The 19,836-nt window shown below is 42.8% G+C and overlaps 1 protein-coding gene across 1 annotated transcript in view; it reads right to left on the reverse strand.

The window, feature by feature from the left end:
* The window catches only part of PKD1 (polycystin 1, transient receptor potential channel interacting), a 1,742,473-nt gene that overhangs the window by 1,536,598 nt on the left and 186,039 nt on the right, over positions 1-19,836 (reverse strand). Inside the window, exon 2 of the mRNA XM_069647332.1 lies at positions 1,514-1,579. Within this exon, the coding sequence (XP_069503433.1) occupies positions 1,514-1,579 (66 nt within the window). The remainder of the gene's footprint in view (positions 1-1,513; positions 1,580-19,836) is intronic.

Raw genomic sequence — 19,836 nt, forward strand, 5'->3', positions numbered from 1 at the left:
TTTGGGGGAGGCGGGGTGGTATGACGGATGGAAAGGCTGTGTCTGTGTTGATTTGTCTGAATGGGGACAAGGCAGATGTGTGGCAGGTGGAGGATCATGTGTGGTAGAGTGATTGGGAAAGGGATTGCAAAGTGGTCCGACATGACACTCAAATTCGATTTTTCAGAAAGACATGGTTTTTGCTTAAAATGAAAATGCCCATGGTGTTGCCAGTTGTGTGAGGTCATAGGGGGTGAGTGCAGTGAGGATAATCTTTAGTATGGTGTTGCTGTCGGGATGGGAACTATCAGGGTTGAAGTTGCCAAGGTAGACATTGATGCAGGGGAGCTGTGGTTGTTAGTTGAAGTCAGTCTGGTCAGTGTGGAAGTTGGGATTGTGTGTTGGGGTGAGAAAGAGGTGGACAAAGATGGGGTATTGGGTGTGATGGAGAAGAGTAAGAGAGAGAGAGGGGGCAACAAATGTGTATAGGTGTGTGTGGGTGTGTGTGTGATTGCTGAATATGAGTTAATCTTTATGTAGAGTGGCAATGCCACCACCTTATTTATCTGGCTGGTCTATGTGTTGGAAGAGAGTGCAGTGGAAGCATGTCAGGGATAACGGGTGTGGTGTTGGGGTTTTAGTCATGTTTCTGTAAGGAACAGTATGGCTGGGGAGTGTGTGCTGATGAGTTCATTAATTTAATGTGTACGACCAAGTGCAGAGTGGCAGTTAAGCAGAAAGCATGTGTGCAACTATTTGTTTCATTGGAGTACTATGGGGAGTTTGATTTGATTGTTGTTTGTGTGCTTTATTTGTGTCATGTTTTGTGGCACACAGTGGCAAACAGGGGCTAACCAGGAACAAAGAATGGAAAAGGAAAAAGATATTTGCAAGAACCCTTTGCTTTAAATGCCTGGGCGAGTGGCTGCCCCAAGTAAAGCTCTTCCAAAAGTAAGCTGGAAATACTTTAGCAGGAGACAGATATAAACAGGAAGCCAGTCCTCTTTTGACAGTGAAAGCAGCAGTTGCCCTAACGGCATTCTGCACATTATCAAAAGGCAGGTAATGCTGCACTACCTCCTTCACTTTGAAGACAGAGGAATGGGGACCCCCTCCCACCCATACAATCGAAACTATTCTACCTACTACATCATTCTTCAGGCTTGCCATTGAGGCACAAGTCAATTAATTGGCCTAATATGCCAAATGGGTATGGTGTATTTTCTAATGGGGGATGCAGGGAAATATCATACACACATGAATTGTATGTGTACTTGGTGCCAGGTGAAGATACCAAGCTCATTTCACATTTTTATGTAGAAAAACAATGGTGTATATGATAATAATAACGAAAATGATGACTCTCCAGGTAGGACTGCATGACTATTTTTGATCAGGTATGGCCATTCATGACAGTTTAGTTGCGATTGAGGCTTGGCTGTTCTGTTTGTTGTGTGGCGTCATATAGAGCTTTCAGCAAGATAACGTGTACACTTGCAAGAGACTTTACTCAGAGCCTCCGCTTCATACTCACAGATGCTCCAATGATGTCCATGGCTCAAAATCATCCAGGTAAGTGATCTCGTTATGTGACAGATCCCTTAAGGAAAATACAAAAAAAAACAGAGATTATGATGATTATTGGCATTATCTAGTCAGTGTTTCTCAACAGCGAAGCATCATGCACAAACTCCTACATCCATCAGTCAATCTCCACACCGCTTAGAGGAGGAGCACCAGGCTCAGTGATGGGCAAAGGCGCAGCAAGTCATTCAAACTCTAGTCAGATTTTGTAGGGGAGACAACTTGCCCAATTGGGTTCACGTTAGGGTCAAACCGCAGAGATTATCTGTTAGCTATACAGGGGCGAAAATGAGTTATTGGGCTTCATTACGAGTCCGGCCGTAGCCGTGCCGGAAAAACCGTCAGGCTGCCGCCGGACTCGTAGTGAATTACCACCTCCGTGATTGCCGGAATCACAGGGGCATTATAACCCTGGGGACCCGGTAATTCCGGAGGCAGAATTCCGTTAATCCTCATTCCCATGGAGTCCGATAGAACTCCATGGGGATGGGGACAATGGAAATACTGGTTCCGTCTATGACGGAGCCGGTGTTTCCATTTCCGTCTGCCGGCGGGTGTCGTTACTCCCCCCAGGTCAGACCTGGCGGGAGCGACACCTCCCGCCTGCAGAATTCGTAAACTACCGGTCCGGAAACAATGGTGGCAGCGGGTTTACCGCCACCATTGTTTCCAGACCAGCAGGCTTGTAATGAGGCCCATTGTCTATGTCAAAGAAAAACTCCACACTGCCGATGACCAATCCTTTGCATATGTGTAATGGAAGCTTGCTTGATGATGCTGCACATGTATGTGAGTGCTAGCTTCCCCTGCTTTTGGCAATACTCTACCATTTGTATGTGCGCACATTCATATGTGTGAAGGCAACCCTGAACTACTGCTACCCACTTGTGACCTGGTTGTGAGTCTCATGAAAGCCTGCAACAGCGTTCGAAATTGAGGGGAGCTGGGAGCTATTTAGTTCTTGCTTTTAGTCAAACCAACAGTTACCAAGAGAGACTTTTGGGTCCCCAAGACAACTGATGCCGAACAAGCACAACTATGTGAATTTAACTCTGTGCATTTGGGACAATCTATAAATAAACATTAGGACACATCTGTATGACATTAACACCTAACATAAGGTTCATAAATAATGGATACAATTACGTTTGCATTTCATGTGGAAGTTAGGTTTGCATAACGCTATTTACCATCTCCTTGTTGCCCAGTGGTAGCTTCTGGTGACCAGCTACTGCTGTTTAAATAGGAGCTGGCTGTAGCTCCTGCTTATCCAATCAAAATTTCAAACCCTACTGCAATACGGCTTCCCAAGCTGTACCTGGTCTGTATGTTAGTGAAAGGGGAGTCACCATGCGTAAACTCTTTATCCTAGGGTTTTTGCTGTTATCAATAGCCCTTAAACAGCCTATCACCCTACGCTTCAGAGTCAACAACCGAGATTGCTACCCTCAATACAATCAGAGATTTCAGTTCTTTTTAAACAGAACATTTATTTGACCAACCTAAATCAAAATGTATGAGATGTGTAGCAAAACAGGTCCACCGGCTACCAGGGAGGCGGAGTCCGCTATTCTGGCTACTCTTATTTCAGATTCTGATCCTCCATCCGCTGCTGAATCCGCTCCAGGAATGGTTGATTACAACGAGGCTCGGGCAATGATTGCGATGGATAATACATCTGAGGTGGCAAAGTTGGGGGTCTCGAATACCGGCTTTCAACTTGCTCCTGCAATTGCTGTTGATTCATTGAATATTGCTTGTCTAAGCTAGATGTCTATTCTCAATAAAAACTGGCAGAGAACAGCTGAGTTTCCAAATGTACAGTTTTCTTTGCAAAAAAAGGCAAGGAGCTACCCATCTCTCCTATTTAGAAGCAACCTTCTCATTGTCCTGAGACTGTGACCTTTAACCTAAAAAACTCCAAACATTTACAGAGGCTGGGACACTGAGCTCTATGAAAATTCCAGACGATGAAATCTTGAAAATGTTTTTGAACCTGCGTCAGAGTTACAACCAAAAGGACATACATCTTGCAGTGACTGTAACCGGTCCAGAGAATACTGCAATCTCTGATATTATTCCAAGTTGTCAACGAGGAGAGTTGATTATTGCAACTTACCACACCTGCACTATTCTCACCTCTTTTCATTGGTGGCTTTCAGCAACAGGCTTTGTTAGGCTCCTCTACCTACGATCTCAGCATTAAACTCTGTCCTTAATTCATTGGTTCGTCTTTAAGAAAATATAAACGATAACCTAAAAAGAGGATTACTAAAACACTGTGAAGTCTAAAGTCTTGTTTTCAGAAGGCTATATGTTAGGTCAAAGTAAGCTCTCTAGTCAGGACCGTTTTAGATCTATGGATGCAGAGATCAACTCTTCATTGTTGCCCGATTACTTAAAGGAGATTCCTCAGGAAGAACCTCAGAGTGAACGGATTCGGGCTATTACCAATGACCAGTCCAAACAAGCGACTTTAGACCTTGCCAGGGAAGGTTCAGGGCTCTTACTGAACAAAACGATGTTTGTAACCCCACATCTGATCATTGAAATTACTCCATTGTTTACCAAAGGAAGAAAACAAGGGCATTAGCAAAACCACTGGAAATAAAAAAACAAGAATATGAAATCATCTTATTTATAAGTAACAACTGAGGCTCAAGAAAATGTTAGCGCAATTTACAAATATTACGATTAGAAGAGCAAAGATTTAAATTGCGAAAAATAAAAACACAAGAAAGCGACCATTGAACCCACCGGATACAATAATAGCTACGCATGCAGTGGCCGAATATGCGTCATGTGATTCATTCAGGTGTGTGGCTGTGTGTGACAGTGAGTTGTGTGTTTTCTAAACAGGTGCTCAATCATTTTGTAGTTCCCTGTATCCTTTTGTCCTTGGGTTATTTTTTAATAAGCTCAATATGTTCGGATGGTTTATTTGCCAAAGTACCCGATTGTATATGTTATTGCACCCGTAGCTACATGAAATTTGCAGTGCTGTTCCCAACACTGTGCTGCTTTTGGTAATGACTGTTTCTCAAAAATGGGGTACAAAGTCCCTGTGTGCACCAGGCACAAAGCGAGTGTGCTGCAACTGGAAAACACTGGAGCCACCTATAAGCTGGGCCCTTGTATTTCAGCAACGCAGTCACCATTGTAATTCCTGTCAGGGGGCCATCCTTGCATTCCATTGCATTACTATTGCACCTAAGATGCACTATAGAGGGACCTGTGAGTAGTTGTGGAAATGCTAAATACCCCAGGCTCTTACCCCTCAATCGCGAATCCAATGCGTATTGCTCGAGACAGCATAGTGACTCCATATGGTGCTGAACCACTACCCTATCGCTATAGTCCTAAGGTTCTGGAGAGAACGCTGAGAGCAGAAGCATATTTTCATATCAAGATTTTCAATGGAGCCCCTCTACAGGGCCATGCGGCTTAGGCCTACAGTGGAGGCAGACCACCAAAGGGTAGTGCCTCATTAAAAACACAATCGCCCTCCTGCCAAAGCCCCAACGCTCAACCAAGAGTGGACATACAAATACACGACCTTCAGGCAGAAAACACTAATCTCCCTTGTATGCAGACATCCAAGAAATATTACAGTTATCAGTGTAGGCCACAGACACAGCAGGAGGCACTTAATTCGCTACTGCGTTTAGGATTTTGCAAAAAAACGGGTTTGGCTCCCAGTCAGTGAACTTCATTGAACTCTGAACACTCTCAAAATGAAGCTGGTGCAGGGTTTGGCCAAACCCATTGACCTGGGACTAGTCTTCTGTGAAAGATCTGTGGATAAGTGGCATTGTGAACAGTTGTGGTGGGGAGCCGTCTACTTTCATCTTTGACAGCTACTCTTGGATTTGCTTTCATGTGATCTGGGTTTATCCTGAGTTGTTTACATTGAGGACACATTTGATCTTTGTGTAGTATAGCTTACGATAAACACCCGATATTCATACTTGAATAAGAGCGAGACCTACCAAAAAGTGAATTATCAGCACGCTGTTTCCTCCGGTGACTAATATGTTGTGCTGAGTGGGCGTTCTCAGTGAGTGTACAGGAGCCCATTTCGCAAGGTGCTTTCTACAAACTCGCTACTATGTACGTTACCGTATGTGCCAGTGGTCGAAGTGTACGAAAAGAAGCAGTGGAACTTCCCTGCTGCCCTCAAGCCCCATTGCACGGCCCCTTCCACGTGCAATCCAAACTCCCAAACACCTGCTGTTGAAAGGGAATGTTCAGTGCAGTGCACCGAAGGGAAGGGAATGTTCAGTGCAGTGCACCGAAGGGCAAGTTTCAACTTCTTCTTACACTTTTATTTTTAAACGAAACCATTCCGGAACTGTTTCTTTTTAAATTAAAAGCATAGGAACAGTGAACTGTTTTTTTTCTAAAGTAGGGAGCACCACCACTGCCGCTTAGTTCGAACACTGCTATGTGCTAACCTACCCTACACGTTTTCCTTTTGTTCAATTCCTCAGCTCTGGCTAAAGAATGGCCAGATTACCCGTTACAGCTCATGTATATGTCGGAATATGAATACCAGATATTGTAATTCATTTTAAGAACTTTCTAAAATAATCTATCTTGCATATGTTTCAACGGAATGCAATTGTGATTATTTTTGATGTTGCAGAGGTGCATTACCATTCTAACCTTAAAAAGTTCACTGAAAAAAGAGGACAAGCTCAACCCACCCTTGCTTCACACACACAGATTAAAAGGGGTACATTGGGTTTAATGTGGGTAATATGTAAAGGCCACAAAACCAACAAAACGCATCAATGAGAGAGGTATTTGCAAAGTTATCTACAAGTGCCTTAGAATGAAACACACAAAACACACAGAAATATAATATATGTTCACAGTAACAGACAAAATACAGGAGCATGATGTATTCCTTTAGATGCAGAATTAGTTGAAAGGTCGACAGGACTCGCCTTTGCGTCCATCTTGGAAACGCCAGGTACTATTAACTCAAACTATTAGAAAAAGGGATAGAATTGCCCTTTGGGAAGAAGAATTGCAGAAAGTACTCTACAGAACTGATCTCTATTATCAAAAACATGCATCCCGTGTTTCCCATCTATGAAGTAGTACCATCATATGATCCCTGCCTGATGCCTCACATACGGAGGGCACACATGTCAAGAATGATCTTCTCCGAATAGCTATTCCCCCTTTGTCATTCCCTCCACGTTTCTTTCTTAAATGGGCACTGTCATAAATCTTTTTTTAAACACTAAGGTATTCACCAGTGGCACCTTGGAGAATACCAACAGACTTGTAATGAGTGTGCAGGGTCTTTGGTACTGTAGAATAGATTTGATCAATCATTCCTCATGATGGGAATCCATCAGTGGCTCCTTAGGAGATGGGGAACCAGAGAGATCTGCTTCAGATAAGGTTTTCCATACCTAAGAACATAATTGTCACATTTCCTTCTAGCAAAATAAATCTCTCATGGAAGAGGGGGGCACCAAACCCTACAATTCTGAATTCTGAGTTCCTAATCTCTAAACCGAAGGATGGAAACCTAGGGCAATATTTAACTAGTTAAATTACCATCTTTGACAATAAAGAGTAAAATGACCTTCCTTGCCAAAAATTGTTCAGACATATGTTATGTGGGCCTGCGCAAGACAGCCATTAGCATTTGCATATCTGTTTAGGTAGTACCTGTAGCGGGTCAGAAGAAGGACGCAGACTCTTATAAGAGATTTCAAGTGTGTATTTATTAAAGAAAAAGATAATGTCTATCTCTCCCTACATCTATGGAATATTCCCCAACGCACAAAATAGCTAAGGTGCACATCAGTCATCAGTGAATGTCTTAAAAGATTCTGTCGACTGCCCAAACTACGCCTAAATGACCCTCCCACTGTCTCAACAACTAAAGTCAGGAGAATGACAGCCTTCTCCTGATTTTTCCTTCTGGCAAACCTCTGTTCAATAGTTGATTTTCAAATAGTCGCTTGTGACTTCTTTGATCAGTTCGTACAGTTAGTTTAACACTTTATTATCCTTTCGATTGTTGTCAAAAGGAGGTACCTTTGACCTTAGATTGATATCTTCTCCCTAGTTAATGGTTTCCGTTTGTTTGTTCCTCTCTTCTTTACTTTTACTACAAAGAGTTATTCTTCCTTTTCCCAGGGTAAACTTATCCCACCATTTCAATGATATCTCTTGAGAGTCTCTTTTCTTCTGTGTAATTCACAACGTTCATACCTTCTGCCGAATCTGTCTTTGGACCTATATATCAGTTTTACCTTCTCTGCAGGCTTTTCTCTTATATCCATGATGTCTTTCTTGAATATACTTTCTTGAATTTGACTGAGACAAGTATGAGTATTCCTATAACGATGCTCATCTTCTTCTCTCACTTTTAGGGGTAGACTCTTCTTATCTTGACTGGAACAAGTATGAGTAGTCCCATAACGATTCTCCCTTCTCTTGCTTCTAATGTTAGAGACTCGTTATCTTGACTGGGATGAGTATTAGTAGTACCATAACGATTTGTATTTACTTCTGTTGCTTTCAATCTTATAATCTCATTATCTTGGCCAGGACAAGTCTGAGTAGTACCATAACGAATCTCATTCGCTTCTCTTTCTTTCAAGGTTATACTCTTGTTATCTTGACTGGGACAAGTATGAGTTGTAGCATAACGATTCTCTGTCTCCCTCCCGGGTCTCCTGTTTTCAACATTACCTTTTACTCTCAGAGATAACGTCACTGGGGTTTCTCTCTTCTTGGGATTGGTCTTCTCCGCCTGTCTGGCTTATTTTATTCCCTCAGTGCTTCTTCGTACTCTGTATCTTCCTTTAGGATGGGTGTCTGGTGTTTCAGATACCGAAATGGTACGCGGTTCCAACTGCATAGTGGTATCGGCTTAGTTTCTGGGACCGCTGTTCTGCCACAAGATCTTCGTGATCATGCCACCACTCTTCGTTCCTCCCTCTCTCCAACGTACACAGCACTGCGCGTCCAGCTCTCAGGCTTCGGTATGCATGCAGTTTTGCAACTCGCAGGCTTCTCTGAGTTCCTAGTATTCTCCCCTATCAGGGATTACATAGCTGTGGGACTTCCACGGCATACCTCTGCATCTCTCGCTCTGCCTGCTGTGGCCTCTCTTTTCGCTGCTCCATCCTCCTCGTCTCAGTTAAAAGGAGTTTTACATTTAAAGGGATAATCACAGTTTCCTGCTGACAATAACATATACTTGTTCTCTCTTCATATTCGTCTTAGCATGGTATACCTAAAGAAGTAATGTTGGGCTGTTCTTTAAGGAGTTCCTCGTAGGAACGGGAGGCCTTATCCCTACAGGGGAAGTCTCTCCCAGTGGGGTCCCGCTTGCCTCTACCCCTTGGGAGGGTGTTGTGGAGTGGGCTCACCTCCTTAGCCTCACAGGGGAGAATGGACGGATTCCTACGACGTGTCACAAACCAGAGTCCCTTCACAGCACACCAAGTACCGGGAACCATTAATATAAGCCTTACTGGATAGGTGTTCGCAAGCATGCCCCGTTACTCTTGACAAATTCACAAGGTATCTTAATCAACGTATCTGCAAACAGAAGCAGTTGGAAACAAGTGGCTTAAATAGTTCCAGAGGACTCTGGCTGGAAGAAGACCTTCGCAGATGAAAGTATCCTTAATCTGAATTACACATACCCCTATTAGGGAGCCAAACCTTTTAAGCCCCTCATATCAGCGGTCAGGCATTGGCCTTTGTGAGTTGAGCCTTCATCATCCTGGAAAAGCTCCTGAATTTAATGTAACTGCTAACAGCTTATTTTGCTATCCTGAGCCTAGTTTCTTGTAATATGGTGATGAAAAAGGGGGCAAGGTTAAGCCTTCCCTATCAAGACCTACACTTGAAAACCTATCTATCCAGTGCTCTAGATGTATATTTCTGTGCAAACAAATGTATACTGTTATCCATTAAAACAAACTGACACCATGCCCACCTATCACCATACTGACTATAGGCACTAATATACTGTGCAGAATCCTTCCACTTCCCAAATAGCTGTAGTTAAACATTTCTGTCAATTTGCAAGGCTAGCCGTGTGTTCAAAGTCTTGTTTTAGTGTGTTGTCACAAATGGCCTTAGGCATACCAATGCTATAGAAGATGGTGAAAGGGTTTTTATTTTACAGAACTCAAATGAGGCTGGGGGGTATGCGAGGGCAAAAGGACAACCTAAAGACTGTCCCTCTCTAATCCAATGGGCTTCATACCGCCGTAGCATAGGCTTCCCTGGCCCCTTTCGCTGATAACTAGAGATTGGTAACCCCATACTCTCTAGTTTACTAACTGAAATGATAGCCTAAAGGCCTCGGCCTTCTCTCTCTCTCTCTCTCTCTCTCTCCACCTCCAGGGCTCTTCTAGGTTAAAACTATTTAAATTCCCCACAAACATTTGAAGTCTCACATGTGGTGCCTTTCTCAATAGCTACCTTTCATTTAGTCTTCCTCTTTCATGCCCACATGTTCCTCCCTTCGATTGTCCCTCCTTCTCTTTCCCTCCTCCTACTATATCACTACCTCCTTCCTCCACCCTCTACTTTCTCTCCCTCTCTCTCACGCTTTCTGTCCCTCCAATGTTCATACGAATCCCTCCTACTCTCTGCCTCTTTCTCTCCCTTTGGTACTCTCTCCCTACTAACCATCTCAGTCTTCTCCACACCCCTCTCCTCTGTCATCTCCACTCACTTCTCCTGTCCACTACTCCCATTCCAATCTCTTTTAAATGAAGCCCCCTTTCATCCTCTTATCAAAACTTCTTATCCTCACTCACTTTCTCCTACTCTTTCACTCAGCTTCTCACACCCCTCTCACTCACTCCCCATGTACCTTCACACACAAGTACCACTTTCTCTCACAAACCAATACCACCAAAGCTCTGGACATCCAATTTCATACTATGGACTTCAGGGAGAACGTGGCAGTTCATTGGAATCAATGGCACATTTAGTGGGGAGGCATGTATTTTGCACTTGTTTTTAGTACTTGCAGAGTTTTCATGGGGGTGGGGAAGGTTATGATGTTAAGTTGAAGGCACCCTCGAATTGAAAAAGGTTTTGCCAGAGTTAAGATAATCTGATTAAAAACAACATAACCCACGAAATGTGGCTGGTGTGGGAAGTGATTATCATATTAACACTTGAGTCTCCCCTGTTGATGTCCCAAGGATGTCATGTTTTATCTCATTGTTGTTCCCTGCTGTGATCTCATGTAGGTGCAACTGGCGGGCAGTGGGGCACGAGATAAGATGGTCATCACTTCTTATACCTGCTGAATTTCATATGTTTTGTTGTGATACATCAGATCATCTTAACTATATCCTAACTAACGTTTTTATCACTGAACTACAAGGATTTTGTTATGCCACTGCCACTGTCTATGTTGCACCAATTACTGAAAAAGGCAGCAGGCTTTGGCCATGGTCCGTCACGTCAGCCTACGCCCGTGGCCCATATCCCCCTGCCTAGTAACTAATCAGAACCCACTGGCCATGGACTGTCCGTATAAAAATTAGGCAAAAAGACAATAGGCCATTGGTCAGTGGCCCAGGGCTACAGCTGAGGTACATATCCCCCCTCACAATTAAATTATTAGACCCCACCAACCTAGGACGATATCCCTGTTACACTCTGGGAAACTGCAGCCATATATTTTCATGCAGGCGTTACACACATGGATTTCTATGATATTCACCTGTTTTGTCATGGGATGATAGCATGCAGATTCCATAGAAATACTGTCAGAAGAGCATAATTTGCAAGCAGCCTTTACATTGTTCTTAAAATAGAGTAAAAATGAAGAGTAGCAGCAATGTTGCCTGGTTTTACACTACCTTTTTAAACTCTGTTTTGTAAATGTTTGCAATTGCCAGCAGGGCTGCCACAACAGCACTTCACCTATCGGCCAAAAATGGTCTCAACATTGCTAGAGTCACCATTGGTGCAAAGTTGGATTACTGTAATGTCCTTCTCTTCGGTTCATCATCCAAAAAGCTTAAACTGCAAATCACGCAAAATAATGCTCTCAGAGCGGCTCTACGTATCCCTAGGAGAGAGCATATCTCTCAGGCTAGACGAGACGCCCACTGGCTCCCGATCAAAGAGCGCATACTGTTCAAGGCCCTTACCATCACACACAGATTCCTATCTCATTCTGCGCACTCTTACCTAGCAGAAAGAATACATCAGGTGCCATCTCACAGACCAAAACCTGACCAATAAGCACGCCAACTTTCAGTCCCTGCCTTCATCAGAGCCAAAGCCGGGGTGCTAGCTTTGAAGTGTTAGCACCAAAATCCTGGAACTCACTTCCACTCAAACTCAGAAAGGAAACCTCTCTCATGGCGTTCAGAAAGGTGCTGAAAACCAAGCTTTTCAACTTGATTGTACTTGAAGATGTTCCCCTGTAACCATGGAACACTCATACTGCATGATTGTTTGTTTCCCTTTGTAACGCTTTATGATGAGTCTGTTTATGTAATCTGTATCTAAGTGAATATCCTGTAACAGTGCCACAATGCCTCAGGGACGCTGCACGCTTTATACATACATACAAATAAATAAATAAATAAATAAGTACTGACCTTTGTGGTGCACTGCATTCAATGTGAAAGAAAATTGCAAAATGACCCACTTTGTGTTTTAGCATACATTTCGAAAAGAGTTTTTTTGGGACCCTCCCTTTGTTCTTGTGTAAATGCACTGCTAAATTACCATGAAATCACAGCAAAACTGTATGCATCGATTTTAGTGCGAGATTGCAGTTTCCAGCAGGAATGAGAAAACATTCTCCATCCCCACTGCAACTCTCCATGAGCCGCCCTCCTCGTACTAGGCCCCCCTTGTGCAAATACTCCCTTACTTTCTCCTATTACCCCTTTTCATTTCCTAGCTTGGGTGATACATTTTGTGGAATTTCCCCAGGAAGACAAAAATGGTCTGGCACAAACGGGCTCCACAGCCCACCCGTAACTGTCCCAGTGACATCTCCCCATCCCCACCCTTACACTAAAATAAATCAATTCATCCCCCCACTAAATATAATTTTGAGCACTTTCTTTATCGACTTCTCTTGGGATCACCGCAGAAGCCATTTGCCATGGGGGGGGGGGTTGGTGGTGGAAGGGAGGCGGCTTTTCATTTCTGAAAGTCTTTTGGGCCCAGGGGGCACCTCCTCCTCCATCAATTTTTAAAGAAACTACTGCACAGCTTTAACCCCAGACCAAAACATGCATTAGCAATGCCAACAGTTTGGGCTTTTGAGTAGGCAGGGAAAGGCTCTTGCCTGGCACACCAATGCCGTAGTGGTATTTACTGGCTATTGTTGGTAGCAGGTGCAACATTATGCGAATACCTGGGTATCTACTAGCAGTGCTTGGCAAATTCCTAATACTTATACACAAGCCAAAATTGTTTGCTTTGCCAATACTTGTTTTTAATGGGACTTCTGTGAGGGACACACATAGTGCTTATAAATCAAGTAGCTGAAAGCAGACCTTGGTTAAGACATTTATATTACATCAGTAGTGCTTTTACAACCCCAATTAAGTCAATAACTCTCAGAAGACTGCTTTGAAAAAACACTGGCATGCTCTTTGAGTGCAAAGTTTGATGTTAAGCCTTGATTAAAGCAAGCTCAAAGGGATCCCATAAGGAAGTGTTTTGGGTGGAATGAGGCAGGAACTGGTTCAGAATGGCCATAGGGACACGCATGGCCATGGGCAGTCAATGAGTGGGCAAATAACCAAACACCTACAAGCTTTGTGTCCCTCTTCATTTGCCATTTCTCCCTATCAGCACTATGATGCAATAATTTCTGTTTATAGGTGGCGCTAAAGCATCACCGAATAGCCCAAACTAAAGAGGCATTCTACAGCGCCTTATGCCCAAGTTGTTTCTTCTTTGGTGCAAACCCGTCCATCACAATACGTGCTACAGGTGTTCTCAGAAAGACCCTTTTCTTCAATGGGAAAATGAATGGGAGAAAGCCGAAAACAGCTTTTATTTGTTTTTGTAATATCTTTTGAAACGGTTCACAAATTTTCCCCAAAAAGTCTACTTTGGATAGGCATGTGCCAGAAATGTCTTTGTGGACAATGTTATCCCTAACTGTACAGCAAATCAAAAGTTACTAGCAATAGAATTTGGAGAAAAGTCAATGCAAATTGGTTTTTCATATATACTTTGACAAATGCGGCTGTGACCTTTGGTATATTGGGAGCACCAAATTGGAAGTTAAGGTTTGCATACTCCAACATCTGAGAGCTATTAAAAACCATGATCCAACATATCCTCTTGCAAAACACTTATGCGACAAACATGCAAGGGATATCTCTTCCTTCCAATATTTTGGGATTGACCTAGTACCCCAGCATCCAAGGGGAGGTGATCGAGAGCGAAGATTGAGGCAACTAGAAAGTAGATACATCATTGACTATAACACAAAAACCCCAGGAGGACATAACAAAGATGAGCAAGTCTATACATTTGTGGGCGACTGAAACATCTCAAAGCATAAGTTTTCAGTCCAGATATCTATGAATTATGCCCCAACGATTTCCATCTGTCCTAATGCTGCATCGTGATAATAAGCACTGGTTTGTGTCCCCAACGATCATAATTCTTCTAATATCTCTCATGATCATGTTTTATAGATATATCATGTGATGTTATCCAGATTCACTAATTCCCACTTTCTTCATCACAGTCAAACTTCTATTTTACTGCTGTAGTGTTTTAACCGAGGGTTTCATGATATTATGAGGACTTGTATGTTACTCTTGCTTTCAACATGGAGCATGTCATGAATATTCATAGGTATTATGCAACATGCCGGACATGTAGCTAGTTCGTGCTATTTGATTACTCAGAAATTGACATACATGCATTATGTATTCATATGACCAAAGATTGAGCACTCTATAGGGAGATTTCTTTTATCTATCAGTGAACTATAATGTTCTAAAATTCAGTTTGAAGCTCAGGCACGCACTATGCACTTTATACATTTTATGATCTCTAATGTTTATACATTACAGCATGCACTTTATTTCATTGCATAAATAATTGGATGCAATGTATCATGCACTTCAGGCCATAGGTGAAGCTACATCAATTGGATGCACCATGCATACCTTTGTGTATGATCTCCACATACAGATAGACGTACGGACACACAGCACTATGCACTTTACAATGCATGAAGCTGCACACTAAATGACCTCTTATGCATCTGGAAGTAATGCCCAATGCATCACTAAGCACTTAACATCATCTGTAAGCAGGGTCCAATGTAGCACTATGCACTTTACAACGCTCTATGATTTATATCAGGCACCTCCGTATAAAGCGGTGGCAAACTCAGAATGTAGCACCAAGCACTTTATTAGGTCTTATGTTGCAGAACAGGAGCTTTCTCCATTTACCTTGAGTAATCCCTTATGCAGCATTATGCACTTTATAATACTCTGTGCCATATATTGGGTATTCCTTTATCATTCTGTGTGAAATATATAATGGAGCATTATGCACTTTACAGGGCTCCATGTTACACATCAGCAGGCTATCACTTCCAGCATGTCTCGACACCAAGTGTCTACCAAAAGCACTATGCATTTTATTCTATTTTTGTCTCTGTCTGCACGTCAGGCATTGACCGAAAAATATGCATGCGAAATATCGAAGACAGCACTACGCACTTTATAGTACTGCATGTTGAATATTGGATGACCTTTCAAACACGGGTGTGTTTAGCTCTATTTAACCTAATATGTTCTAACACACCGTACACCTAACAAAAGTCCTATGCATTTTATTCTATTTTTGTCTCTGTCTACACGTCAGGCATTGACCGAAAAATATGCTTGCGAAATATCAAAGATAGCACTATGCACCTTATAGCGCTGTATGTTGAATATTGGCGGACCTCTCAAGCACTGGTGTGTTTAGCTTTAGTCAACCTAATATGTTCTAACACACCGCACACCTCATGTGGTGACTGCATGTTCTGCACATGCAGCAAACAAGTCCGGGATACATATGAGCAAAAAGTAATATTCCTGAGGCTGTGGCATACATAGGTATCACTTGTAGAAACTAGACATTTTAAACAACACGTCTATCAACATGGGGCATATATATTTCAACAGCGATCTAAATACGAGTGCTAACTCCTACAATACAAAGAGTAGCAGTATACGCCCAATATGGCAGCCACATTCGGCAACATACAAGTAACAAGTAGTTGCTGCAGTACTTGCAAATGACCAAGGTGCTCTAAACAAGTCGGATCCCTTTAAATGTCCGAAAACTCTCAAATTACAACAATCTGATAAAGCCCGCCAGGGTGAAACGCGTAGTTGTTTCTTTTTTCTCTGCTTTTTCTCTGTCCATCATGTGCTGAATAAAGGACACTTAACATAGACCTTCTGGATTTCAATTAGTCTTTTTTGGTATTTATGGAGGAGTGCTGCCATGTGCTGATGAATTTCAGCGACTTTTTCTAATATATTTTCATATATATATATATATATATACATTACTCACTGCAATCATATTTCTGATGCTTGTATCTGCTTAGATTGACATGCTCATTATTTGTTTTCGAAACTCGAAAAGGAACGTTGACAGGGCATGTCAGTAATACTATCCCTAGTGAGTCCCCTGTAGCCATGGTCCTTCACGCATCAAGGTCCCTCAGATTGTGTTGTTTCTGACATGAGGTAGCATGAAGTGTAGCGCGAGTACAGATGTAATAAAGCAGATAAGAAGTGATAAAGCCAGAAAACATCTATGCACCTTCTACTCCAAGAGGGGAGGAAGGGCGTGCACATGTGAATTCGAGTAGATACAAGCATCAGAAATACGATTACGGTGAGTAATGTATACCTTCTGAGGCTTGTAGATCTGCTTGGATCACATGCTATGCATAAGATAGCGAGCAGTATCAGGAGAAGGAGGTGGGCTGTGAGAAGGTACTTTAGTAAATAGATGTTTTAGTGCTGCTTGTCCCATCTGTGAATCTGCTTTAGAATGTTTGTTAATGCAGGTATGCTGAGTAAAGGTATGTATGGAACTCTATGTAGCTGCTTTGCAAATGGTGTCTAGAGGGACGTTTGCAATAAAAGTCATGGTAGCTCCTGTACCTTTGGTAGAGTGAGCTCTTGGTGTGAAAAGCAGAGTTTTCCTTGATGTGGAATAGCAGAGCTGTATGCATTTCACTATCCATCTGGAGATGGCATTTTTTTAAATGTGATCACCTTCCCTGCCAGGAGCTATGGAGACAAACAGATGATCTGTTTTTCTTAGCAGTTTTGTCTTGTTTACATAGTACCAAATTGCCCTCCTTACATCCAGTGTATAGAGGTTTTTTTCAGCTGAGTATGAAGGATTTTAAAAGAAAGCAGGTAGTTCAATGGATTGGTTAACATGGAACTTGGATATGAATTCAGGTGAAAACCTAGGGTTTGTTCTCAGTACCAACTTGTCTTTGTGGATAACAATGAAAGGATCTTGCACTGACAAAGCTTGTAGCGCACTAACTCTTCTTATGGAGGTGATGGCTACCAGAAAAGCTGTTATGTATGTTAGGTGTGTGAGGCTGGATTTGTGCATAGGCTCAAAGGGAGGACCCATGAGCTTTGAGAGTACCACACTGAGATCCCAACCTGGAGGCGGGTTGGAAATGGAAGGGGGGTAAAGTCTCTTTACTCCCTCCATGAAACACTTAACAACAGGGATTTTCCACCAGGACACCTTGTTTTGTGAAGTGGTATATGTGGACAAAGCCGCTAGGTGAACCTTGATGGAGTCAACTACTAGGCCAAAGTCTAGTAAGTGGAGCACGTAGTGAAGAATGTGTGAATGAGTACATTCGTAGAGTTTACATCCTTTGATTTGCACCATATTACAAATCTTTTCCATTTGTAGAAGTAGCAGTGCCTGGTGTAAGGTGTGCGTGCCTCCTTTAGGATTTCCATACACCTTTGAGGTAACTTTAAATGCCCAAACCCTATGACTTCAGGTGCCAAGCTGTCAAGTTCATAGACTGAGGATGTGGGTGGAATGTTGTCCCCCTGTGTTGGGAGAACATGTTGTGGGGGCATGGGAGCTTGATTGGTTCACACATCGCTAGTTTGAGCAGATGCAGACACCAAGGTTGTCTCGCCCACATAGCAGCAAACAGGATTAGAGTTACTTGTTCCTGGTGCATCTTGTGCACTATCCTGCGCAGGAGCGGTGTTGACGGAAAAGCATAAGCATATTTCCCTGACCAGCTCATCCACAGGGCATTCCCCTTGGATCTGGGTTGGGGAAACCTGGATGCAAAGTCTGGGCATTGTGTGTTTAGGCTTGTGGCAAACAAGTCTAAAGAAGGATAACTGTGGTATCCTGGTATGACTGTGATGAATGGCTGGTATCCTGGTATGCCTGTATTGAATGGCTGAGTGTGTGCAAGGGCCTCCTAGAATGTTTAAGTGGAGCTTGGAGTGTGGGGGGCCTGAGGATTCTAGTGAGTGACGGTTGGGACTGGGAGATGGACTAGGAACCAGAGCAGAGGCTTATCTCCTACTCTCCTACCTTTAATGACTATGCTATGTAACCAAGAAGAATAAAGCCTGTTTCCTTTTACACTAACCTGAGTCAGCCTGGTTCCTGCTCCGTCATCACTAGCTCAGGGATACATCATTTGGCGACAAGGATTTTGAACCTGGAGTATGGTATGGAGAGTGAAGGAGTGAAGGAGTACTGAAGAGGAGAATCCTGATGCCGTGTACCTGTCTTGACATCGGAAGATGAAGTAATCCTGGCAATGGCTGGGGCATCAGGTATTGGTAACCCATACATGAAGACTTTGGCATGAGGATGGGTACTGGAGTAGCTGAGGAATATTGGCAGCAGGAGTTTTGCCATTTTATGCCAGGAGGCCATGGAGCAGCCTGTTGTATGGCATCAAACAGGACTCACTGACAGATGCAGTTTGCCATTGGAGTTTGGCCCGGAGATTTACTGTGGATCCGAGCGGCGTTGCAAGGGTTTCTGGGACCTGAAGTCCGTGAGGAACTTTCTAAATCAACATGAAAAGAAAAAAAAAAAATATATTGGTGTTTTTTTTTCTTCTTCTGGAGGGTCCTTGGGGGCCGTGGGTGGCGCGCGCCCATTTGAGCCCCTGCATTCCAGCCGTGCCGCTGGCTGGAATGCATGAGAAATGCCTACACCATCTGTTTTTCCATTTTCGGAGCTCCGGAGCTGCGTGGTTTGAAGATGAGGCCTGCATCTGAAGAGAGGTCCTAGAGGCGTGGCGGTGCGTGATGATGTACCGGGAAGTGCCATTGTTATTGCTTCGGAAGAGCGTACCACGGCCAACATCAAAGGAAGGGCTGTGAACCGTGAGTCATTCGTCATGAAGAGAATCCAATAAATGAACTAAAAAGGTTCACCCAGAGTCGTAGAGTGTACTTTACCTAAAAGGGTTAAAGGATCGTGTTTTGGAACCATTTCTATATAAACACTCGATGCAAGGAAACAAGTCTGTTATGGACTGTTAAAGAGGTACTCATACTAACTTACTGTGTGGATTGGAGAAATGCTAGTGTGCGAGGTATTTGACGTTTGCTTCATGGATGAAATCAGTAGTGGAGTATTTGGAGAGATGCTTTTACGAGGTACTGTGTTTTTTTTTTCTTCGCCAAGGCATTGTGGAGAACAATTAGTTCGTGGAGAACAAATTGTATGTTGCTTATTTAAACACTCACGCCCGGCATCTCAGAAGCAGTGTGAGTTGTGGAAGAATAGAGCATTTCCGTGTTGATTTGCTAAATTGGTAGTGAAGTAAATGCTGAGTAATTGCAGATCACGTTTTTTTTTCTCGAAGCAATTCTGAAATATTATTGAACATGTTTATTTTAAGGAGGACTTTCATTAATAATTTTGTTTTCAGGAGGACGTTCATGACTGTAGGTTCATGACTAATGCTATTTATTTACAAATGTTGAGAATAATGATACATTTTAGTATTGAAATCTATGCGAGTTTGTGGACTTTTGAAGTTAAGGGAACAAATTGGGGAAGTGAATGCATGTCGGGATGCAGCATGTATTTTTAGGTAGCAGCACATCCATTTTAGAACTGGTTTAAGAAATGATGCTGTTTTTTGTACACAAGAAGCATAATTAGTAATTTCGGTTCAAATTTCTGAAATGTCCACAATGTCTTGCAGTAGATTCTAATCAGTATGAC

Source organism: Ambystoma mexicanum, chromosome 2q (genome assembly GCF_040938575.1).
Source record: "Ambystoma mexicanum isolate Mex_15411 chromosome 2q, UKY_AmexF1_1, whole genome shotgun sequence".
NCBI classification, from domain to species: Eukaryota; Metazoa; Chordata; class Amphibia; order Caudata; family Ambystomatidae; genus Ambystoma; species Ambystoma mexicanum.